This window comes from Oreochromis niloticus, linkage group LG17, assembly GCF_001858045.2.
Source record: "Oreochromis niloticus isolate F11D_XX linkage group LG17, O_niloticus_UMD_NMBU, whole genome shotgun sequence".
NCBI lineage: Eukaryota > Metazoa > Chordata > Actinopteri > Cichliformes > Cichlidae > Oreochromis > Oreochromis niloticus.
In genome coordinates this window covers 29,723,991-29,749,656 of record NC_031981.2, presented here as the reverse complement: position 1 = coordinate 29,749,656, position 25,666 = coordinate 29,723,991, and the positions used below count along the sequence as shown (strand labels likewise).

At 40.5% G+C, this 25,666-nt stretch overlaps 1 protein-coding gene and 1 long non-coding RNA gene across 3 annotated transcripts in view; one reads left to right on the top strand and one right to left on the bottom strand.

The window, feature by feature from the left end:
- Window positions 1–9,264: 9,264 nt before the first annotated feature.
- Window positions 9,265–25,666, top strand: part of LOC112842604 (uncharacterized) — a 28,237-nt gene continuing 11,835 nt past the window's right edge. Inside the window, exons 1-2 of the long non-coding RNA XR_003214444.1 lie at window positions 9,265–9,365; window positions 20,483–20,487. This is a non-coding gene — a long non-coding RNA (uncharacterized LOC112842604). The remainder of the gene's footprint in view (window positions 9,366–20,482; window positions 20,488–25,666) is intronic.
- On the bottom strand, window positions 11,753–24,895 carry LOC109195164 (NXPE family member 3). Of its 2 annotated transcripts, none has more exons than XM_019346780.2 (6): window positions 24,666–24,895; window positions 23,650–24,123; window positions 21,382–21,677; window positions 18,488–18,558; window positions 13,155–13,364; window positions 11,753–13,079 (listed from the first exon to the last, which is right to left on the bottom strand). In XM_019346780.2, exons 1-6 carry the CDS (start codon window positions 24,855–24,857, stop codon window positions 12,526–12,528), a joined length of 1,797 nt encoding a protein of 598 aa, XP_019202325.1. In that variant the 5' UTR covers window positions 24,858–24,895; the 3' UTR covers window positions 11,753–12,525. The 2 variants fall into 2 exon arrangements, with proteins under 2 accessions (XP_019202325.1, XP_019202326.1); XM_019346781.2 differs by having other exon boundaries at window positions 23,650–23,802.

Below are 25,666 nucleotides of genomic sequence, written 5' to 3'. Positions count from 1 at the left end.
CTCTTTCGGCAGTGATTACCAATGGTTATAGGTCGGGCAATTTCAGTATTGAACGTGGTAGTCGGCAGGGCTGTCCGCTGAGCCCTTTGTTATTCGCCTTGGCTATGGAACCCCTTGCCACAGCCATTAGGAAGGATGCTGCTATTGAAGGACTCTGTTTGAACAATTCTCAACATAAGATTTCACTTTATGCAGATGACGTTTTAATTTTTCTAAATTCTCCTGCTCACTCAATTCCTAGACTAGTTTCGTTAATTTCCCAATACGGCTCCTTCTCAGGCTATAAGATCAATTTTTCTAAAAGTGAGGCTATGCCCCTCTCTGTTCTAAATGAGGTTGATCCAAACATTTCTCAGCCTTTTCATTGGTCTCCCTCCGGTTTCACTTATTTAGGAGTAAAGATTTCACCGAATCTAAAAGAAATGTATAGTCTGAACTACACCCCTCTAATTCAGACCATCAATCGCGATTTGGATAGGTGGTGCAGCCTCCCTCTGTCTCTCTTAGGTCGTATTCATCTGGTCAAGATGAATATTCTCCCTCGCCTCTTGTATTTATTCCAGATGTTACCGCTTGCTTTGTCCAAAAAAATTCTGTCAAAATTAAATGGTTCAATTATCTCTTTTATATGGCGTAAGAAAAGACCTAGATTGAGATACAGTTTTCTGTGTTTGCCTGTTCAGAAAGGCGGTCTTGCCGCTCCCTCCTTCCCACAATACCTCTTGGCTGCACAGTTTAAATTTCTTACAGAATGGTTTATGGACGATCCGGATTCCATTTACCTCAGCGCTGAGTCCGCTTCTTTAAAGGGCATTCCGTTGCGGAACCTGCTATATATTTCCTCAGGTAAAGCCACAGTTCTAACACAAGATAATATGGTGTTAAAGAATATGCTCTCTATTTGGCGCAAAGTCAGGCGCCTTGAAGGATATTATAATTGTTTCTCCCTCCTTACTCCTATTCATGAAAACCCTGACTTTTTGCCTGGTCTTCGGGCTGGTTTTGCGGACTGGTCTCAAAAAGGGATCAATACAGTGGGTGATCTTGTTCATGAGAACTCTCTTCTTACTTTTAATCAACTGAAAAGCAAGTTTGGTCTGACCAATAAGGATTTTTTGAAGTACTTTCAGGTAAAGCACTATGTTACTTCTAAATTGAAGGATTTTAATGGAGGGTTTGGTCTTTCCCCTATAGAATCACTCATGGTAAAAACTACCCAACTAAAATGTATCACTAAAAAGATTTATAACATTCTCTCTGATCTTAGAATGGATAACTCTAACAAAATCAAGGGCCAATGGGAATCAGACGTAGGCGCTATAGATGCTGAAGCTTGGGATGAGTTGTGCTGTCGTCCTTTTAAAGCCTTGGCATCTAATTCTATTTGGGAAAGGCAGTTTAAACTTATAAATAGGCTTTATATTACACCTGAGAAGAGGCACATAATGTTTCCAGCTTTGCCTAATCTCTGTAACAAATGTCAGTCTGCTGTTGGTTCCTTTTTTCATTGTCTGTGGAGCTGTCCTGTTATTCTACAGTTTTGGACATCACTCATAGATAAGCTATGTTCTATATTTAATTGCCAACTACATTTGGGTCCAAGGACTTGCTTGTTAGGACTAAATGATGAGCTACCTGCCGGCTTTCGCAGCAAAGATCTCCTTCACATACTGCTACACTACGCTCGAAAGTGCATTATGGTACTGTGGATTTCTGATGAGGCTCCATCTGTCAACCAGTGGCTACAGTCTGTAATATGTACTGTGCCAATGGAAGCCTTCTCCACAGCACTTAAGGACAAACCTTTCCTTTTCTATCGCACATGGGACCCTTTTTTGGCCCATCTGGACACTCCCTCTGCTCAGAGGTTAAAATCGGGCTTACGGGATTTAGCCTGGCAACAAAGGGACAATTGTTGACCTTTTTTTTTTTTTTTTTTCCATTGTTTGTTACTATTGCTGTTGGGTTTTTCTTTCTACCTCCCACGTCCTGCTATACATGTAGATGCATCTTTGTCCTGTGTATGTATATGCTGGTGACTGCTGTTCTCCTGCTTTGCAATTAAAAGTTCAATAAAAAACAAAAAAAACAAAAAAAAAAAACAAAAAAAAAACAGTGTGATTACTAAAGTTAAATGTCGACAGTCTAGACAAGAGCTTAAGATGATTCACAGTGTCAAACGCACGCTTGAAATCAAGAAAAACAGCTGCAACATAACTGCTCTTGTCTAAGTAAGATTTCACTCTCTCAACAAAAACACAGACAGCTGTTTCAGTTGAATGAAGAGTGCGAAATCCAAATTGCATGGGGTGCAAACCCGGATTGGAGTCATTAAGATGTTTGATGATAGAATTAGCAACCCACTTTTCTGCTATCTTTGAAAAGATAGGGAGTATGCTAATAGGTCGATAATTAGCAGGGTCTGTTTTATCACCCGATTTATAAATTGGTGTAACTTTTGCCACCTTCCAACTCAGAGGGACGACTGCCTGCGTGATTGATAAATTAATAAGATGGGTCACAGGCACCAAAAGACAAGATTTATAATGCTTCAAGAAATTGGTATCAAATCCAGACTCATCCCTTGCTTTAGAACTTCTTAATTTAGAGATTATATTTTCTACTTCATTTTCTGTAATTTTCTGAATATTGAACTTTGAATCTGGAGAAGAAACATCCTCTTTGGTGTCGGCATTCCCAATATTTTGTTGAGGGTCACAAGAATTAGAAAACAATTGTGCAATTTAATTAATGGTACTTTGGAAAAAATCATTTAATTTAGTAGCTAGGCTAAGAGGCTCTGATACCAGTTCATTGGCAAATTTAAGTTCAAGGTCTGTATCAGCATTATGCTTACTGTTACCAAGGAGTTTGTTAATATTTTCCCAAATTAGCTTACAGTTTCCTTTGGCACTATTAATTACAGTCATGAAAAAAATTGCTTTTGCCATTCTCAAAGTTTGTGTGACTTTTTTCCTTGCAGATATAAAATGTAATCGATCAGTATTTAATCCAGATTGTAACGATTTTTTAAGTAACTGGTCTCTGAGTCTCATAAGCTGTTTACACTCAGTATTAATCCAAGGCAAGGAATAAACTCATTTCTTTAAATAGCTCTCTTTCTGAAACTGTGACAAGACCCCTTTAATAGCAGAGCATAATAGATCACAACATTTAATACAGGGAGTACAGAATTATTAGGCAAGTTGTATTTTTGAGGAATAATTTTATTATTGAACAACAACCATGTTCTCAATGAACCCAAAAAACACATTAATATCAAAGGTGAATGTTTTTGGAAGTAGTTTTTAGTTTGTTTTTAGTTTTAGCTATTTTAGGGGGATATCTGTGTGTGCAGGTGACTATTACTGTGCATAATTATTAGGCAACTTAACAAAAAACAAATATATACCCATTTCAATTATTTAGTTTTACCAGTGAAACCAATATAACATCTCCACATTCACAAATATACATTTCTGACATTCAAAAACAAAACAAAAACAAATCAGCGACCAATATAGCCACCTTTCTTTGCAAGGACACTCAAAAGCCTGCCATCCATGGATTCTGTCAGTGTTTTGATCTGTTCACCATCAACATTGCGTGCAGCAGCAACCACAGCCTCCCAGACACTGTTCAGAGAGGTGTACTGTTTTCCCTCCTTGTAAATCTCACATTTGATGATGGACCACAGGTTCTCAATGGGGTTCAGATCAGGTGAACAAGGAGGCCATGTCATTAGTTTTTCTTCTTTTATACCCTTTCTTGCCAGCCACGCTGTGGAGTACTTGGACGCGTGTGATGGAGCATTGTCCTGCATGAAAATCATGTTTTTCTTGAAGGATGCAGACTTCTTCCTGTACCACTGCTTGAAGAAGGTGTCTTCCAGAAACTGGCAGTAGGACTGGGAGTTGAGCTTGACTCCATCCTCAACCCGAAAAGGCCCCACAAGCTCATCTTTGATGATACCAGCCCAAACCAGTACTCCACCTCCACCTTGCTGGCGTCTGAGTCGGACTGGAGCTCTCTGCCCTTTACCAATCCAGCCACGGGCCCATCCATCTGGCCCATCAAGACTCACTCTCATTTCATCAGTCCATAAAACCTTAGAAAAATCAGTCTTGAGATATTTCTTGGCCCAGTCTTGACATTTCAGCTTGTGTGTCTTGTTCAGTGGTGGTCGTCTTTCAGCCTTTCTTACCTTGGCCATGTCTCTGAGTATTGCACACCTTGTGCTTTTGGGCACTCCAGTGATGTTGCAGCTCTGAAATATGGCCAAACTGGTGGCAAGTGGCATCTTGGCAGCTGCACGCTTGACTTTTCTCAGTTCATGGGCAGTTATTTTGCGCCTTGGTTTTTCCACACACTTCTTGCGACCCTGTTGACTATTTTGAATGAAACGCTTGATTGTTCGATGATCACGCTTCAGAAGCTTTGCAGTTTTAAGACTGCTGCATCCCTCTGCAAGATATCTCACTATTTTTGACTTTTCTGAGCTTGTCAAGTCCTTCTTTTGACCCATTTTGCCAAAGGAAAGGAAGTTGCCTAATAATTATGCACACCTGATATAGGGTGTTGATGTCATTAGACCACATCCCTTCTCATTACAGAGATGCACATCACCTAATATGCTTAATTGGTAGTAGGCTTTCGAGCCTGTACAGCTTGGAGTAAGACAACATGCATGAAGAGGATGATGTGGACAAAATACTCATTTGCCTAATAATTCTGCACTCCCTGTAATGCCCAGTTCTTACAGGTTTTTTTTTGATGATGTAATGTATTTGCCCCGCCGTTTTTATTTATTTATGTCATGTACGTACATAAACACTTAATGGTGAGCTCCTCCCATTCCCCAGCTATGCAATCGTAGCTTTTCCTTCCGTAATGTAATTGTCAAAGCACTGATAAGTTACTTCAGAGCCAGATGGGTATTGCTTTTGATAAAAAGTTGTAATAACAGCATTTTCAACTTTGGGCGGAGGCCTGCAGTTACCCTGATTAGCTGTAAGACATGACAGCATGTACACTATTAATTTACACTCTGTAATCTTCTCATTAAAACATGCATCAAAATAATGCTTGAGGTGACTCACATCTACAGATATCATCAAGTGAGCCATTTAAATCCCATCATCCGTCACGACAGGTTAATTCCTCAATCTTAGCAGAGTATCCTTCATTGCAAACAATCGATATAATTTCTTGGGATTGTCCGTGTTGTTCAGTACTCCCTAGTATTCCTTCCCCATTAAGAATCACAGGAACTTCTCCACACTTTTGTTCCTCTAAAGTGGATATGATTACAAACAATCAGACAAAATATTACAGATGGATGAAATCAATTCCTCCATTTAAAAATGTGATCAGAATAAGTAGTGGAAGAAACTCTGTATCAATGCACTTATTGTAAGATATTACAGAAAATATTTTCACACCAATTTTCTTAAACATGACTGCAGATAAAACTTAAATGTTAAAAAAAAGTTTTAAAGATTCCAAAATATATTTTTTTCTACCTAAACATCTTATACTCCCCATCTTGACATTGGTATTGAACAAGTCACTGTGTTTGCTTCATGCTAATAACAGAAGATACTTTAATTACCAATACAGTGTTCAACTCCAGACCAAACACCGTCCACACATGTGGCTTCACCCCACCAGCCTTTGGTGAGAGGTTTGTAACCATCCTCGCACGTGAAGTAGAGTTTGTCACCATGTGGCCAAACTTTAAGTCTGCGGTCAAAGCTTGTTGTTGGACATCCTGTTATAGCTATCAGAAAGACAGATATTACATTTAGATATTATCACAGAGTAGTCAGAATACATTCTTGTGTTATTAGTATGTGAGATTCATAGATAACATTCTTCAACTATCTTTGGACTAGGTTTAAATATCCTTAATACTACTGAATAGACCAGTGGTTCTCAACCTGGGTTCGATCGAACCCTAGGGGTTTGGTGAGTCGGTCTCAGGGGTTCGGCAGAGCCTCTGCCGTGACATGCACGGCTCATTTTGTGCACCAGTAAAAAACATATCTATGTCTTGAATTTGAAAAAAAATCACATTTTATTTTTCACTAAAGAGGGGTTCAGTGAAAGCGCAAATAAAACTGGTGGGGTTCGGTACCTCCAACAAGGTTAAGAACCACTGGAATAGACTGTGTAATGTCTGTTATTAAGTGACTAGCAGGGAATGTTCTGTCCTTATTGTGCGTCCCTTTGCCCAACTTGACAGACAGCTAACGGCTTCAATGAACATTGGAGGTGGAAGTAAGTTTAAGGCTCAATAGTTCAATGATTGACATCCTTTTCTTCCCGTAAAACTAAAAACAAACAAAAGATGTCTTTTCCTTTAAAGTCACACTTCTAGGATATGAACTATACTGTTATATAGTATGCGTAATCAACAGGGACTCAGTAGTGATCACAATACAACTTAGCGAGTTTAGCTTCCTCAAAGATAAACATAACAGATGAAATAACTGGTTTCTAAACAAATCTCTAGAAATGCACCAAATAAACTTGTAAACATGTTGTACATTAATACTCACAAGCAATAACTCTCCAAGGCAGAAATGTTTTAAAGAGCATCTAAGGTAGGGCTGGGTATCGTCACTGATTTCTAGAATCGATTCGTTTCCGATTCACAAGGTCCCGAATCGATTCGATCCACGATTCGATTCAATTCGATTCGATTCGATTCAATTAAATTCGATTTGAATCTGGGAAATTTTGACAGTGAGAAATATTATAATTCTGATCAGTACATTGACATATTTTTGTATCTATAAAAAGGAAGCTGACACACGCAAGACTTTATCAAAGGTGTGAGCATCACAGCAGATGCCTTTGTGTCAAAGTAGCTGAAGATAAAACACAGAAAAACATGAAGGTGGTTTTCCTGGCCTGAGATTTTATAAAAATATTCTGCAGTACATCAAAAACGAAAGAAAACCATTAATCAACATATGAACATTACCTCTGACGTTACAGCGGTTTTATTAGAGACACGGCTAAGCGTTTTGCATTTTGCATAATTTTAAAAAGTTTACATTTGTTCAGTATTGAACGGCAGAAATTAGGTTTTCTTTTCGGAAGTATTTAAAAAGAAAAAAAAAAACAGCGGCCGACAGCGCTGTAAACAACAGTAGAGTTGTGCGCAACAAGCAAGCGAATAATGCAGAAAACAGTACAGAGAGAGAGAGAGCTGTGCATGAAGTGTGATTTTATCGTGGGTGAAGCAAAACAGTAAAAGTCAGAGTGATTTCATGACGATGTTTATGTGAAGCGTAGTTTGGATCTTCTTTTGCTGCTGGTTCGGTCAATATTGTTTGGAGAGAGATAAAACTAACAGCTTTAGAATCAGCGCAAAAAGGGCGTGAACACAAAGCACAGACCCGCCGAAACATCAGAATCAGCGAGCTGTCGGGTTTCAGCCCCGACCGTGTCTGTGCAGTTGTTGTGCCAGAAAGTGATTGCCGTCCGCGGGAGCACGCGCAGCCGCTTAAAGCTGCAGCGCCCGTCGGGTGAGAAAGGCGACATCTCACTGATTCTGATCCGCGGGTCTGCACTGTGTGTTTACGTCCTTGTGCAGAATCTTTGTACCTGCTCTCATTTACTGTCTTAGCTGTTTGGTGGTTGTTGAAATTTTGTGAGGTTTCACCTGAGATTCTGGCGTTTCGGGCAAAATAAATTTATATTAAAAAATCGATTCAGGATTTTAATGAATCGATTTCACGTTATCCAAGCCAGGCGATTTTAATCGATGAATCGATTATTATAACCCACCCCTAATCTAAGGTGACAAACAGCACATTCTCTAGGCTAACAAGCGACCAGCTTCCTGTTTCCTCTATCCACAGGGAACCCAGAAAACCTCACCAAAATATAAGCTTGTGAGTATTCTCACTATGACCAGCAGAGGGTGCTAAGGAGAAAGAACCTATGCATGTCATAATAGGGCAGAGGTTCCCAAAGTGTGGGGTCCGCCCCCTAGGGGGGGCGCAGAGCCATTGCAGGGGGGCGTGGTATGAAAAGAAAAAAAAAAAAAGAGCGCTTGGACACTGTGGACAGGTTTTTGACGGGGCTCCCACATAAACGCAAAGCAGGAGATGAAGCATCGCCAAATATGTTTCCAAACCAACTTCATTCCAAGCCAAAGACTAGAAAATATGGTGAAGCATATCTTCCCTTTGGCTTCACCTGCACAAGTGCCAAGGTAGGTCTCCCCTGCAAAATTAGTTTCCCTGCGTCGGGAGCAGCGCTGGGCTCTCCAAATCACGGACAAACAGGATCCCACATTCTTGATTTTTAGTTCACAAACACTTCTTGTAATAACTAACTACTCCTGACATTTTGGACATGTTAGCTCTTTATGCAGTAAAGTTACAGCGGGATACAAATAATATCAGGCTGATCCTGCCGTAATTTGTTCCCCCGGTTCAAATCACGGACAAACAGTATCCCACAGCTGTTTTTGTGTTTAAACCCATTTTGCACAGAGAGGCATTTTTTGAAAAATGTATTGATAGCAATATTGAATATTATTACACAGGAAAAAAAACAACTACACGTAAAATAATTACACCGTGACGCCTCTGCCTTTCTAAATGCAGGGACAGTAATTGCGTGTGTATATGTAAGCGTGTAAAACCTGAAGATAGTCAGATTAACAGTAACAGTATTTTGTCTCTATCTGCCATTCTGCAATTCATCTCATGTAAACAATAACGTGGCGCACAGCGTGACGTGAAAAGAGGCACATACCTTTGACGTTGCGTGACGAACTATGTATTCCTCGTCCACACGTAAACGCAAAAAAGGAGTTTTAAATAATCTCCGTTTTCGGTGAATCGCAACGCCCTTTACGTGTTGACGAAAAGCCCAAACGCATAGAAACAGCTGAGTTTTCAAAAATACCCGTGTAGGTGTGGACGTAGCGTAAAAGAGTTAGTAGTATATTTTATTACTACCTGTAATTTATTGCCGTTTACTTGTATTTGCTTAATTGTTTACTAAATGTTTGAGGTGTGAAATAAACCGCAATGGAGTTTGTAAACAAAATATGGGTGTGTGTGTTTGGAGGATGTGTTTGTGGTGGGGGTTAGGTGGTGGTGGGGGGGGGCGAACATTTTTCTTGTAACAAAGGGAGACCTGGCAAAAAAAGTTTGGGAACCACTGTAATAGGGAATCCTGCTGACAATCCTCAATTTCGTGTGGTTTTTGATTGTCTTTACATCAGATGTTTGAATGAATTTTGGATCATGTTCATCCATTTCATTCATGACTGTCACTACTATTAGACTTCAGACTGTAGCTTTAGATTCTTACCAAAACAGCAAAAACCTCAGCCACAAGTAAGACTAAACTTTCAACTTGCATTTGACTTTCACCACTGCCGTCTTAATGGATGGGCTTACCCTGGTCTACGCCTCCAACAAACTAGTGAACTCAGTAGGCATTAACAAACATACTTCTCTTTTGTATTTACCACCCCAATATCAAAAATGTTGAGATGCAGTACAAAAGGTAAACGAAAACATACTGAAATTATTTGCAAATGTCATAAACTGACAAAATTGTACCATTTTAGGAAAAAAATAAGGTCATTTTATATTTGATGATAGTGACACATCTGAAAGAAGTTGGAAAGAGCCATCCTTTCTACTGTGCAGCAAACAAGACAAGAGCTGTTTATTTCAACTGATAGACAGTCCATACGGCAAAACACAAATCCAATGATAATAATAAAATTACAGTGCTCAGGGCTCTAGACTAACTTTTTGCCACGGTTGCACCGGCACAAAAGTTAGGCGCACTCAAATTTTTCAACCGCATCGCTTAACACCGCAGTTTTACACGTGCACTTTTTTGGGGGGGAAATTGCAGTCCATACAGACAATATTCATTTGTAAATGATTAACTAACAATCTTGTGCTTAAAGTGCTTTGGCACTCTTTGGCAATATTGTAGAAAATGTTAAACTTAATCATCATCTTGGCTCCTCTGACGACCTGTTTGCTGCTGCCTGCTGCTGAAAGGCAGTGGGGAGAGGGGACACTTGGGCAGTGCATTTATTGCAGCATATAATGTGTTTTCTGGATACACTGTGCTTTTTCAGCATTCAAAGATTGATGGCTCCGTGTCAGAGCGCTGCCTATGAATTTCAGATGGATCAGGCCTTAACAAAAAAGTTACCAATAGTTCTTTTCATCTTTTCTTATTACCCACAGCTACATCCACTTCTGTCGGGCCTAGGCTGCTCACTAGGGCTGGGTATCATCACTGATTTCTATAATCCATTCGATTCCGGTTCTCAAAGTCCTGATTCGATTCAATTTAGCCTCAGACAGCCAGAAATATTATAATTTATCAGTACTGATACATGTGAGAATCAGAATTGTGAACATCACAGCAGATGCCTTTGTGTGAAAGTAACTGAGACTAAAACACAGAAAAACATGAAGGAGATTTTTCTGGTCTGGCTTTTTATAGCAGATAACCTTAAAAATATCCTGCAATTTTGCATAATTTTAAAAAGTTTAAATTTCTTCAGTATTGAACAGCAGAAATTAGGCTTTCTTGTCCGAGGTCATTTGAGTAAAAAAAAAAGAAAAGAAAAGAAAAGAAAGAAAAAGACAGCGGCCGACAGCGCAGTAAAAAAATGGTAGACTGGTGGGTATTAAGCCAATGAATAATGCAGAAAACAGAGATTTGAGACGGGAAACTGTTCTTGAAGTACACAGAAAGAGAGAGAGAAAGAGAGCTGTGCATGAAGTGTGATTTTTATCGTGGTGGAAGCAAAATAGCAAAAGTCAGAGGGAATTCATGACGACATTGATCAAATGTGAAGTGTAGTTTGCTGCTTCTTTTGCTGCTGGTGGCGCGGCGAATTTTGGTTGGAGAGACAAAACCTGCAGCTCAGAATCAGCGCAAAAAGACGTAAACACAGATCGGACCCGACGCATCAGAATCGGTGAGCTCCGACAGCGTGTCCGTCTACGGGCCGTCGGAGCTCATCGAGAAAGAGAAAGCTGATTCTGATGTGTCGGGTCCGCTCTGTGTTTACGTCTTTGTGTGGAATCCGTGTACCTGCTCTCATTTGCTGTTTGGTGGTTGTTGAAATAATTTTGTGAGCTTTAATCTGAGAATCTGGCGTTTCTGGCAAAACACAGTTATATTTAAAAGTCGATTCAGGATTTAATGAATCGATATCGCTTTATTCAAGCTACTCACCTCTCTCTTCCAACTGCACTTTCAACTGGACCACGGCCAATCAGAGAGGTCCCGCCCCTGACTATCTCTGATTGGTTTAGTCCACGATAGGGGCATAATGTGTGTCTGTTGTTGACCACACGGAGAGTTGCAGAGATTGGACAAATTGCGTGTTTATTGCTTGCTTGTTTGTTCTGTGAGTCATTTGGTACCGGACCGCGAGAGTTGAGGCTCGGGTATGAAATATATGGTTTTCAAAGTTTTTTTCGTTTTTATCGTTAACTCTGTTTCCCTGGGTCTTTTCCCGTGTGTTATGAATAAATGTTCCTTTTTTTTGGTACCAGTATTGGTTTTATTTTGTTATTTATCCACGACACCTTGAAGGCCAGTCCGTGAACATATTGTCGGACATAAACCAGTCCGTGGCGCAAAAAAGCTTGGGGACCTCTGCTTTATAGTGCCTCATGAAAACTACAAAGTAAATGTAGTCCCAACTATATTATTTACATTGTTCCTTCAGTGTTCACTCTTTCTATTTCTTGATTGTTATACATGTAAATGTATCCATGCATTCTGTAAAGTTCTTGTTGCTGCATCTGCCTGTTTCAATGTATTTGTTAATTGGACATGTGTAATTTCAGCTGTGTCTTCTTCCCACAGTGTTTTCTGTTCTCTTCTGTGTTTTTATTTCTTCAAAACTCTGGTGGCGGACAGTGGCATCTGACCATGGGTGGAACATGGGCTTCAACGCTCCTCCTTGCACCTGTCCTCCATTTTGCGTATTGGTTTGGCAGAATTGGAAAGCAGATTGAGTATTAGCTCTCCAACAGATCACTGTCACCTCTCCAGTGAACCAGAGGTGAACCTCCATGGCTTTGCAGGTTCCTGTAGATGTAGTGTGACTTAGTTGCACAAAACAGTTCAAAAAAGAGAAAAAAGCCTGTAGATTATGAATATATTTCTCAATCTTGATCATTATTCTTCTCCCAAACTAAACTGTAACAACAGCTGCAATACAAAGATGTACTGAAAAACCTTTTTTGGAGCCAAAGCAGCAGTGAGCACTTTATTTCTCAGAAATAAGCAGCTGGACACGTGACATTAAATACCATATTGTGTACCAATCAGTATTTTGTAGATGACTTCATTATGGAATTTGCTTGGTGAATTTTATGTACCAACCCCACTCTCGATAGTTGTATCCCATCATGCTTTGGTTCTTTTTCCCACCTCAAATTCCTGTTAAAAAGATTTTTAAAATGCAGTCCATCTCATACGTGGCTGGTCTGTTAAAAAATAAATCTAGCCACCCTTTTGAGGGCATATATAGGACAAGAGAACATTAATCATGTTCTTGATAATGGGAGGTTGTGGGTGGAGGCTGTGTGGCAGGTTGTAGGCCACAACCATCTCCCAGGCATCCACCAGATGGACATTCAATCCTTTGAACATGGCCCTGAGCACCTTGTCCCTCTGCAGTGAGTACCAGTCACTATTAGTAAGTGTCTCATAGAGGTTCAAAGCTTTGGGATTTGCAGTCCTAATGACAACCAGTGTTTCTGGAGCCCTGGACAACAGGCGCACCACTGCACTGCGGATGCTCTGCAGCCGTCGGATGTAGACTTCAATGGGGAAAGTGCTGAAGTGTGACCAAATGCCAAGAACTACAACTGTGTTGCTGCCTCCAATCACATTGTCTAGCTCATTGGCAATATAATGCACCTCGCTGATAGGGACATTCATAAACCGGATAGGAGGACCATGGCAACGGTACGTCAGGAAGATGTTATTTGGGTAGTCCAGGGCAATAAAAGGTCCACTTTGCTTAGGGCTATGTAGGTTAAACTCCTTGAGACCTGAAAGTATTACAGAAGGAATAAGTAAAGTACAGAAAATCAAATTGGTGCAAGAAAGGTTTTGCATGTATCTACCTGATAGCGTTCCATTAAAGTATTCAAACAACTGCCTGATGGTGGAGTCTCCGTACATTTTAATCACCTTTCCTCTCAGACACTGAGTAATGGCTGAGGAAGTGTTAAACTGCCAAACTGTGGTGCCACCTAAAGCTCGCCACACACCCTGGTAGTAATAGCCAGAGGGACCAGACTCCAGACTCACCTCTGGCTGCCTTGAGATCTGACCTGAAAGGTAAGAAAAAAAAAATCAACATACTGTATATACACACACCAAACACACACCACTCCATCCCTTTACACCAGTCCATCCCACACATTGAATTGCACTTGTTTAGTGACGTAAGGCTTGGATGCAGCTCCTCAACCATGGAAGTCAGTCACTTCAACTTTTGTTACCTTTTGTTGTTCTTGTTACCATTAACAGCTCACTGTGGAATATTTTGTAGTAAAGAAATTTCACAATTTGACATGTTGCACAGGTGGCATCCTATAAAATGTCAAAGGAGTTTGCAAAGAAAAGCGTCTGGACTTCTTTGAGTTGCTTGAAGACGTTTCACCTCTCATCCGAGAAGCTTCTTCAGTTCTAAGGTCAAATGGCCGAGAGTCCCAGATTTAAACCCAGTGGGAGTATCCCCCCAAGGAGGGACAAAGGACCCCCTGGTGATCCTCTAATCACATGCGCCAAGGTGTGAAAGTGGGTATGGGACCTAATCAGCCAGGGTTTCGGGTGAGCTCATTGTGAAACCTGGCCCCACCCTATCATGTGATTTCCTGAGGTCAGATGGCCCAGGATGTGAGTGGGCGTTAAGGCGTCTGGGGAGGGAACTCAAAACTGGATTATAGATGGCAGACAGTTGGTGTCTGCCATCTATAATGGCAGACACTAAGATGCAGACAAAGCAAAGTTGTTCCTAAGAGCTTGCGCCTTGGATCCACTGTCAGGGGGCACAGAGCAGACTTGATTCACAGAATCACCTTCTAAGTGAAAGGATAAGACAGGTCCATTTCACTATAGATGCCATCCAGATCAAGATCAGCCAGACTCTGCAGGAATTGGAAACCCTTCTACCCTCTCCAATCTTAGAAGAGGTTCACAAGTTTGTGCACAAGGCTCAACGGGCCCAACACTCTCAAGGAAAAGAAAGACAACGCAGGAAATTTCACACCTTGCTTTCAAAAACCCACACTCCTCAGTCTGAAACCACACAACTCAGAGAAGAAAACACACCTGAAGACAGTCGGGAGAAATGGGTAAAGAACTTTTCAGACCGGAATCTCACTGAACCTGAAAAGAAGGTTTTAGCCAAAGGACTCAATTTCGCCATTTCTCCGCAACAGTTGCCCATAGTGGACCTCATCACAGCCACAGAAACCGCCATACGGATTAATAATTTATCACAGACAGAAGCAGAGCAAATCAGGATGAAAGTCTCAGCCACCCTCTCCAGTGCCAAAGTCCCTCCGTCTAACCTCACACTACAAGAAAAGAAGGCCGTCGCTTCCCTGAGCAAAGACCACAACATCACTATATTACCAGCGGATAAGGGAAGGTGCACCGTGGTCCTAAACACAACAGATTACCACACAAAGATCACTACTCTCCTCAGTGACAACAACACCTACGAAGCTTTAAAACGAGACCCCACAAGCAGCTACAAAAAGAAAGTTATAGCTTGCCTTCAAGACCTTGAAAAGGACAAAATCATTGACCGCCTCAAATATCACCGCCTTTATCCAGGGGATGCCATACCCTGCATTTATGGACTTCCTAAGATCCACAAGGAAGGGGTCCCACTCAGACCCATAGTCAGTAGCATAAACTCAGCCACTTATAACATTGCGAAACACCTTGCTACCATCCTGGCACCTCTCGTGGGGAACACCCCACACCACATCAAGAACTCCACCGACTTCACCGACAAGGTCCAGAAACTTACCCTGGATCCAGATGAAACCATGGTGTCCTTTGATGTAGTCTCTCTCTTCACTTGCATACCCACCACGGAAGCAGTGGAGACTGTCAGAAAACGACTACAAGAAGACAGCTCCTTGGAAGACAGGACCAACTTCACACCCGATCAGATTTGCACACTGTTAGAACTCTGCCTTACCACAACATACTTCAAATACAACGAAGGCTTCTACAGACAAAAACATGGCTGTGCCATGGGCTCCCCTGTGTCACCTATTGTAGCCAACCTTTACATGGAGGAAGTGGAAAGAAAGGCTCTTGGCTCTTTTAAAGGGAGAGTACCCAGCCACTGGTACAGATATGTGGACGACACCTGGGTCAAAATCAAGACACAAGAAGTGGAGTCCTTCACTGCGCACATTAACGCAGTGGATAAAAACATCAAGTTCACCAGGGAAGACACTAAGGACAACTGTTTGCCTTTCCTGGACTGCGCTGTGCACATTGAAGAGAATGGCAACCTCAACATTGAAGTTTACCGGAAGCCCACACACACGGACCAGTATCTCCTCTTTGACTCCCATCACCCTCTGGAACACAAACTTGGAGTAATTAGGACCCTACACCACCGGGCAGAACTTGTTCCCTCTAAGCCTGAAGGGAAAAAGAAGGAACACACACATGTAAAGGAAGCACTGAAAACATGTGGTTATCCTAACTGGGCGTTCATAAAGTCAGCAAAAAGGCACAGAAAAGAAGATCAGACACCAGCGAGGGAGGATAAGAAAGACAGACGCAACAACGTTGTCATCCCCTATGTAGCCGGTGTATCAGAGAAACTCAGGAGAGTTTTCTCCAAGCATGACATCCCAGTGTACTTCAGACCCAGCAACACACTCAGACACAAACTGGTTCACCCGAAAGACAAAACTCCAAAACACAGACTGAACAACGTGGTGTATGCTGTACAGTGCAGTGAGGAATGCCCAGACCTCTACATTGGAGAGACCAAACAGCCACTTCACAAGCGCATGGCACAACATAGAAGAGCCACCTCCACAGGACAAGACTCAGCAGTCCACCTGCATCTTAAGGATAAAGGTCACTCTTTCGAGGATGCCAATGTTCACATATTGGACAGAGAGGACAGATGGTTTGAAAGAGGAGTGAAAGAGGCCATCTATGTCCACTGTGAGCGACCATCTTTGAACAGAGGCGGTGGTTTACGACACCAACTGTCTGCCATCTATAATCCAGTTTTGAGTTCCCTCCCCAGACGCCTTAATGCCCACTCACATCCTGGGCCATCTGACCTCAGGAAATCACATGATAGGGTGGGGCCAGGTTTCACAATGAGCTCACCCGAAACCCTGGCTGATTAGGTCCCACACCCACTTTCACACCTTGGCGCATGTGATTAGAGGATCACCAGGGGGTCCTTTGTCCCTCCTTGGGGGGATACTCCCACTGGGTTTAAATCTGGGACTCTCGGCCATTTGACCTTAGAACTGAAGAAGCTTCTCGGATGAGAGGTGAAACGTCTTCAAGCAACTCAAAGAAGTCCAGACGCTTTTCTTTGCAAACTCCTTTGACTACGATGACCTGGATGACTGAGAACCTTCACAGACACATCCTATAAAATAATAAAACAATGGAATTCACTGTTCACTCACTGTCCACCATCTGGGAGGGAAGTGACAAGACGACACAGACCTAGAATAATTCTTGCCAAACTTAAATCCTTCAAACAAAAAGAACTGGTGAACACGGTACCTCCATGGGTAAGATAAATTTAAAAATTATGTACCACAAAATCTGTCCTCAATAATGCATAAGTAATTGGTAAAAACTGAAAGATTTGATTTCTCTCCCAGGCGCAAAGTGGAAGCGAGATCTTTCAGAAGATTTGATACACAAAGATACTCAAATGCATGCTATATGGTCTTGTGTGTCTATGTAGATATTCTGACAGAGCACATATGAAAACCTATCTGCATGGTTAACTTACTGTATCCCAGCCTCTTCGAAGCTGTTCATCTTAGGTGAGGTAACTGAATTAGGTATGGAAATATACCTCATTCCCCAAGTCTCTTTGAATGATACTCATGGCCACTGATCAGTGGTCTTTGGACAGTGGTTGTTGATCAATGGTCATGAGAATTTGCATAATTATGATGAAGGAACTGACCTCCCAAACCATTGTTCCTTCAGTGGATCTAGTATCATTAGGCAAATGTTCTGTTTATAAGATTGGGGAAACCTGCAGTCAGCTGAGACTGAAGAAGTCACTTGGATGAGTGACGAAACGTTTCTCCCACTGAAAACACTACGTCCAGATGAACAGAATATACTTTTGGGGATTTACTTACCTGGATGATTGAGCATGCATCAAGACAATACTCTCAGGAATCTACATACACAATGGAGCATTAATAAATGAGGATATTGATTTTCCCCATAGACTTTTGTGCAAATGATTCATCTTTCTTGTGCACTTATAGGACTTGCTGTCCCCTAGAAAGAATGCAGGTTTCAGGTATTTCCCCAATTCATCATACTTTTAAGATTAGGCTTAAAACATTCCTTTTTGATAAAGTTTACAGTTAGGCTGGAACAAGTGACCCTGAACCCTCCTTTAATTATGCTGAAATAGGCCTAGACTGCTGCGGGTGTCCCATCATGGACTAATCATTTCATCTTTACTCACCTCTGTTAACTTTTTATGTGCTTTTACACCACTCTGCATTTAATCATTAGTTATTAGTAATCTCTGGCTCTCCAGTGTGCCTTTTGCTGCCCCTCCCTAACCCTAATTCTGGTTTCTAACTTTTAAAAGAAAGCGTTTCCTTCCTACTGTGTGCTTGCTCATATAGGGGGTTGTCCCATTGTTTGGGTTTTCTCTATTATTGTAGGGTCTTAGCCTTAGAATATAAAGTGCCTTTGGCACTGCATAAATAAAATTGAATAGAACTGAATTTTCCAGAACCAGAAGCTAAATCCATCTGTTACATGTGTCTGCATGAGGAACATAAAACAACAGAAACAAGAGAAATTATAAGCAAACTAAAAACCAGAGAACAAATCTAAGGAGACCTGAGAATGCAAATTTGACTACAATGAGTACCAAAACCTGGAATAATGAAACTCACACTGTGAATGCAAACATGAACAAGAATACAAAGACTAAACACAGTAAATGCTGAGTCAGAGACCCAGGACCAAGACACATGGATAGTCACAAAATGCAAAGCTAAAGAAAAACCCCCAAATCTGTGTCTGAAAGCCAGGAACCATGAAAATTGCCACATGTATCTACACTATCTAAACAAGATAGAAATGATTTACAAATGTTTGTATATCATTAACAGCCAACAGAAAATTCACTTTCAATTTACTTATTGAGTAATTTATAATACTGGTAAAAATTGGACTTTACCTTTCTTTTGCTGCAATACAGTGATGTTGGCAAGTCCTGAAGCTTGGATGGAGACTTTTAAGTTGACACCACTGAGATAAAGCACAAATGATTTCAAATTTCAATCTCCTTTACTGGTAAAATCAAATGTATTTTCAAACACTTTGGCATAGGAACTCTGAAGCAACATTATAGCTTAATGGAATCACAAAAAGGCATATTAGGCATACTAAGTTGGAATCCAAGCATGGTGCAAAGTTAGCATACAATGTAGTTATAATTATTGAAACAATTTTTCCATGAATATTGTTTTGAATTGTAAGACTAAACTGTAATTCACATTCTAGATCCGTTTGTATTGTGAAGAACTGTCTGATCAGTCTTACAGCATTTTACTAAATCTGAGGAGAGGGTATAGCCCTGTCCACTGTCCACTAAGTTGGAGAGTGCATTCATTCTTTTTAAGAATGTACCAGACTGGCTACTCCCAATTCACATTACTTGCATAGACATCTCTTTAGGGCTCATATTTAAAGCTGCACAGAAATCTACGAATTCAACAATTAGAATCAACTTTAGATATTATATCTTTTTCATTTGCAGTGAAATATTAAGGGAACACGTCTGACCTTGGTATGGACCTGCTTGTTGGTCATTTGTTCGATTAATTTTGAGCCTCTGAAAATTGGGGACTATAAATAAAAGTTATGCGTCTTTTGCTTTCTCTCTCTTTTCCCTTAAGTGGAGAGGTGGGTTTTATGTGTCTTCACCAACAGACAGACCTACCCTTTCCGGTGTGCACACACCTGCAGTATATTGTCTTGTCAAGACTTGGCATTTAAGGACTAACTGTACCAGTGAGTCTCTAGTTGATTGTTGTCAACATCTTGACAGCATTTTTCTCTGTATTTTTTTTTTGTCTGCTTCCTAGTTCCCAGCCTAGATGCTGCTTGCTTCCTGGGAAATTTACCAATATTTCATTAAGGCCTCTGAAGGTCACAGCCTGCCATATTCATCTTCTACTCTTGGAATCTGTCACCCTTTGTGGGTGTAAGTCATTTACACACCTCCTTGCCCAATCTAACAAGTTAGTTCTCAGAGTTGAATGTCGCCACACCTTTGCAAATTTCCAATCCCTGCAGACTGTTCCTGAAGTCACTTGTCTCACTTGTTGTGTCAGTTCCTGCTTGATTGTTCACCTTCCTGTTGTTACTTCTATTGATTCTTTAAACAGCTCTTGTAAAACTTTTATTGGTGATACTTGGGTCCAGTAACTGCAAAATCATGACAAAAATTATTTTGAATGACCCTACTGCAAACTTTATGTAGTACTCCTTAATTATAGCTAAAGGTTTGTATTTCAATTTAATATTGAATATTTGATTTAATATTAACTGTGATGGTATATGCAGGAAAAGCTATTAAAATAGTTTCCCCCCCCCCAATAAATTATGGCCCTAATCATGGTTGCAAGGATAAGCTGCATGTTATGATTGTCAGGGTGCGGGGTTTGTGCCTAGTGTTTTGAGTTTATTTTGTATTTTTTGATTTCTTATGTTGTACTGGAAATATGTTAAGTTCTCATGTTGTTATTATTAGTTAGAATTTAGTTGTGTTTTAGTCTAATTTATGTTTTATCTATGTCTCCTTGTTTATGAGGTTTTTTCTGTTTGTCATGTGTTGTCTCCTCGTCTATGCAGGTTCCCCTTGTGTCTCTCCTCTGTGTCCCCCTCCTTCTCTCGCTCCCTCTCTCTGGCTCTTGTGTTAAGCTTGCGTATCCCAGTTCATGTCTCTCCATGTTTCCTGTTTTATTAAGTCTTGTTTTCATGTTCAGTGTGTTTAGTTTTGCTTCAGCAGTGGCGTCATGTTTGTTTGTGTCAGCTGTGTTTCCCCAGGTGTTTCCACTTCCCTCATTACCCTCCTGTGTATTTAAGTCCTCTGTCTCCCTCTGTTCAGTGTCAGGTCCTCTTTTTTTTATTGCTTCATGTCATGTCATGTCATGTCAGGTCATGTCAGGTCAGGTCTTAGAGGTTTTTTCATATTTCTGTTCAGGTTCATGTTTTCTCTGCCTCAAGTCTTGTTTTTTTATGCTCCTGCTCAGATTCGTGTTCATGTTCTCATTTCACAGTTTTCATAGTTAGTCTTAGCTGTTCCCAGTTTAGTTTCTAGTTTAGTTTTGCCCCAGTTCCCCTTGCCTTTGTTTTGTGGCTTTATTTCCTTTCAGCCAAATAAACGGCACGTGTTTTGTTATATGTTAGTCTTCTGCTTTTGGGTTCTTTTGGGTCCACTCTGGAAACACGCTGGCTATCCCGGCCGTGACAAACAATGCTTTGATATGCTAATTTCATCATATGATTGTTTAAATTTGTCTTCCATGATGTTGCAATTTTAATACATTTAAACTTTTAATTAAAAACAAATAAAAAATGAAAATAGTTAGTAGTATTTTTGTAGTGTCTAAATTTGAGAAGAAAGACCTCTTTTTTTTATGACAAATTTCATCTTTAAAATTTTATTCAGTTCACTTGGATAACTCATCAGAGTAGGGAACAGTTTTAATCAAAGAGCGCCCTGGCTAGACACCAGTGACTATCAAAATCTATTTAATGTGGTCGCTTAAGAAATTTATTGGCTGACTGACAGATGGTGAACACAATGAATGAGCAGCTAAAGAGGCCAATATTTCTCTTTTGGGTTAACATTTGCTGGGTGGCCACTACCAAGAGTATCAGTGAAGAATTGCTTATTGTCTATTACTCTGTAAAGTAGCTTAAAAATGTTATTTTAGAAGACAGGATCCAGGTACACAGATATTACTATTATTATTATACTATTATTACTATATTGCAGATATTACTACTGTTTATAACTCCCTCAACCTCTCACTACAGACATACAAAATAGATAATGCATACCTTTGAAACAGCTTGTTCTCCATGGCGGTGATGTTTTGTGTAAATCCCCCAATGGAGTGACTGATCCTGGCATCACAACTGAGCTTCTTTGGCTTGTAGCAGAACCACTGCTGACCTGTATGCAGCTCAGTGTAGTTGCACACAGGCTGCCGGGATGGACGCAAACATACATTACAGGTGGTAGTTTCACTGACCCTTCCTGAGCGGAACTGGCTTTCGAAAAAAACTCTATCTGGCTGTTCTCTGGTGAGTCTGCCCAGCACTGTGACTGCCTCACTGGGGTGAACCAGTATTACCTGGTAGGAAAGAGAATCAGTTTGTCAGTTCAGATAAATTTTTATCAAGGTGGACATACAATTTTTCTGGTTCATTTGAGGTAGTAGCAGTAAAGACCAACAAAGTCTACTTTGAGATTTTGAGGATGAAATGGTGGAGTGAATCATATATAGTAGATGAACATTCAGTAAAAATGATAATAGTGGATTTGACTTGTCACCTGCCAACCAAGACAATAGCATAGCCAGGCTGAAAAATGCCACGTACAGCAAAGTGGAAGTCCTGGTCTGACCAGTTTAACTTCTATCATTTTTGAAAGATAGTTTAAACCTTCATTAAAAATGTACTACTCATCGATTTGGATATTAGTAACATTTTAATGTTCAGGATGTGGCTGCTGATATGATTGATGCCAGATTGTTGCAGTGTGGTAGTGTAGTTTTGCTCCTCTTGTTTTCTGTTTTTGCTTTGCAGTTTGGATCAGTGTTAATTCTTTGTACAGATAGTTCAAGTCTTTGTTGACTGCAGTTTGAATCAAGGCCCGAGACTTAGCCTTGACAGATTTGATACTTCATTAGATCTGTCAGGTCTTTCTTGATTTTTTCCTATTTCTTAATTACATGACTTTCAGATACCATTCATCTGCTAGAAATAGGGTTTTTGTTTCACTCCAGTGTCATCAAAATTATAAGGACATACTGCATGTTGAGGCATGCAAAACTTTACAGCTAACAGTTCTCAAGGTGCAAAAATACAAATACAATACTAATACAAAAAAGTTCCTAAAGATATAGACATTAGGTATATTTACTGCACCTGCAAGAGACCAGGTGGAAGAGACACAACCCTAGGAGCACTGTAGGGTCAAACTCTCATACCAAAATGTAGAATTACTGAATTACTAAATAGGATCAGTTTTGTGGAGGTGGGGCTGGGCGACAAAACAATAAAAATAATTATCGCAAAAATAACTTTTTGACATGAATATGTGTCATGAGTAATATAAAGTCAACCAAACTAATTTCATTGATGCTTTGACAAACACAATGACAATGAGAATACTGCCACATCAAACCAGTCATGTAGCAGAAATAGACTAACAGCTATGTAATGTTAGGTGACGCATGCAGTGTGAGCAGCCAGCAGCAGCATATGTGCTAATGCTTGTGCTACAACAGCTGTGCATGCCAACATGTGAGCACATTAGAAGCGAAAGTGAGATAGAAGATGAAATGGCAACAGAAAATGTTGAGGAAAACTCAAGTGACAGCATTACAGATGATGACAGCCCAACAGATATAGCCCAAGGATGAAGGAAAACTACATTGTTGAAAAGAGGAGTAGCATGGTCACAAAAGGCCGAGATGGCAAGAGAGCAAAGAGCTGGATCTAAAAGCAGACTCAAACAAAATATTTCACATGAAAGCAAGGTTTTATTTAATCATCTTTTAATCATCATTTCTTAGGAGACACCCAGCCCTATGTGGAGATGAAGAGTTTGTCCAGTAGGATTAGGAGTTTAAAGTTTTAAATCAAACGGGTGATGCTGAATGTTGCCCAACAAGTTGGATGTCAGAAGAGAAAGGAATTTCTGGGGTAAACTGGATGAAATAGTAGACAAGAGAGTAGACGAGAGAGGGTTTTAATGCAAATAATTTAAGTGCCATTACAGGTAGACAACTTCAACAAAATCTTGAATTGATGAGGTGATTTGTGACAGGAGGATGCAAGGAATAGGGAGAGAAGGAAGCAGATGATTTGCTGTGCCAATCCCTAAAGGAAGCAGCTCGAAGAGGAAAAAGGGGAGACAAAGAAAAAACACGTGTTCTAGTCCAAAGTGTTTTTCAGCACAGCATTACTCAGAGACAGAGGAATGCATCATTTTATACTATGTAGATGAAGAAATGTATACCTTCATTTGTTTAAATTTGAAAAAAATCACAAATCTACAACAGTTACAATCGCATTTAACGTGATGAAATTTAGTATTACCTCAACTTGTGCACTTCCTTCCCAGAGTAAAGAGAATACGGCAGAGTAGGAGCCATTGAGATGATCCACTACTTTCCCTGCTACACCTGCACCAAGAGCTGGGTTGTGTAGGCGAGCGACTATGACGTCTCCCCCACAGTTCTTTGGACGGCCCTGGAAATCATACATTTTAATAATAACCTCCATCTTATCCCCTATTTGCCACTGTCCTCCTCCCATCCTTCCGAGAATGGTGAAGGTGCTGTGGGCTGGGTCACTGGACTTTCTCAGGGAAAGAGATTGTAAAGGTGGAGTGTCAGGCCAAGCGATGGACTGTAGCAAGAGGTCTTCTTCAAAGGCTTCCTTAGGGGAGAGTGGTTTTAGCTTGCAGAAGTTGTACCACACGCCAGCAGGTGGAGTAACATTGGAAATGGTGGGTGGATGGATGATTTTGGTGTTGTTCACTTTATTGTGAAACTTGAAACTTGTAGGAGTCTGGCAGTGAACAAAAATGCATCACATAAATGTTGTTGACATTGTATAATGAAAAATTCATCCTGAGAGGGGACTAATGTTGGCACTGATGTTTTGATAGTAGTAGTACTACTGTGAATCCCACATAATGAACAGTTTATTGAAAATCCTGCAAAAAAATCAGCTAAAAGTAAAAACTTCTCAACCTCTGAAATACAAACTCTGCACTGTAATTTTTGTCTTTGTCTTTTGCTAACAGGAAGCATAGTTTGAGCTCTTCATAGTTTTATTTACTTTACTTTTTTTGTTTACAATTAATTCAAGCACACAATGAAAGGAAACTTATGTCTGAAAGATGAAAGAGTCTATGTAGTGGGGTTGCTGTCTTTTTCTTATTGTTTTTCTATCTTCTCACTCCTTTAAAATTAGCAACTTTCTCACTGCACTGACCTGAGCACGTAGACGCAGCTGGGTAACACACATACACTCATCTTAATCTGCATATGTATGTGTCCCATTCCCGTGTCTTGTCTTATATAAATACATAAAAAACAAATCCTTACCTCCAGAATGTCCGTGACATATACCATTAAGATTAGGACAAACACAGCCAGCACAAGTAAGATGCAGCCACACGTTTTTAGCCGGATTGGGACAAAAAAGTTTTGAACCCCCATGATAAGCAAACAGCCCTTATCTCTAATTGTACCACAGGACTTTAGACAGCACTTCACTAGCTGGGCCCACATCCTCATCTAGGTTTGACAGTGTTTCAGTAGGTAAAAGTGAATACTTTCACTTACATGAATTGAGCTGCGGTTTAGGGAAGGCCTCGAAGGGGACTGGCAATGGCTCCTGGGCCTGGCAGATCCCCATGTACTAAATAGAAGTGAAGAAGTTAAAGAATGGAGAACAATGAGGGAGGGAGGGTGGGCCACGTAAACGAGAATGATCAGCTTGCAGAACTGAGGGAACCTATATAGATGACATCCGTAAGGAGCGTGTTTGGAGGCGTGGTCCTGCTCCTGAAATTCCGATACATAATCTCCAGTAGAATACTAGTGTCAAGACACTAGTTAACACTTATGATATTTCTTAACTGTTTTTAACCTACAAATCTGAGGTTTGCAAGGTTTACTGAAGAATACCAGTTGTGTAGTGCTGAAAAAACACAAATGGGAAACAGTCTACAGAAAATTTTAAAAAAATCTGTCTAATAAATCAGAATATTATAAGCTCAACAGAAAGTTGGACAGCTCACAAACAAACAGCAAACAGCCCTTATCTCTAATTGTAGCACAGGACTGTCCACAGTTCCAACAGTACTGAATTTCAGGTAAAAGAAAACCTGGGTGTGGTTGTAAGGTCTAAACTGACTACGTGTACTGTCTTTCCCTCTTCACACTGTGCAGTAGAGGAACCGGTGTTCCAGATTAACTGGCATCGCGAATTAACTGGTGATGGTCAAACAGATTTGTGATAGACTTGCATTTAAGGAGCCGCTACAGAGAAACCAGCAAATAAACACTAAATATTTCATCTGCGACATCTGTGAGGTTACCTT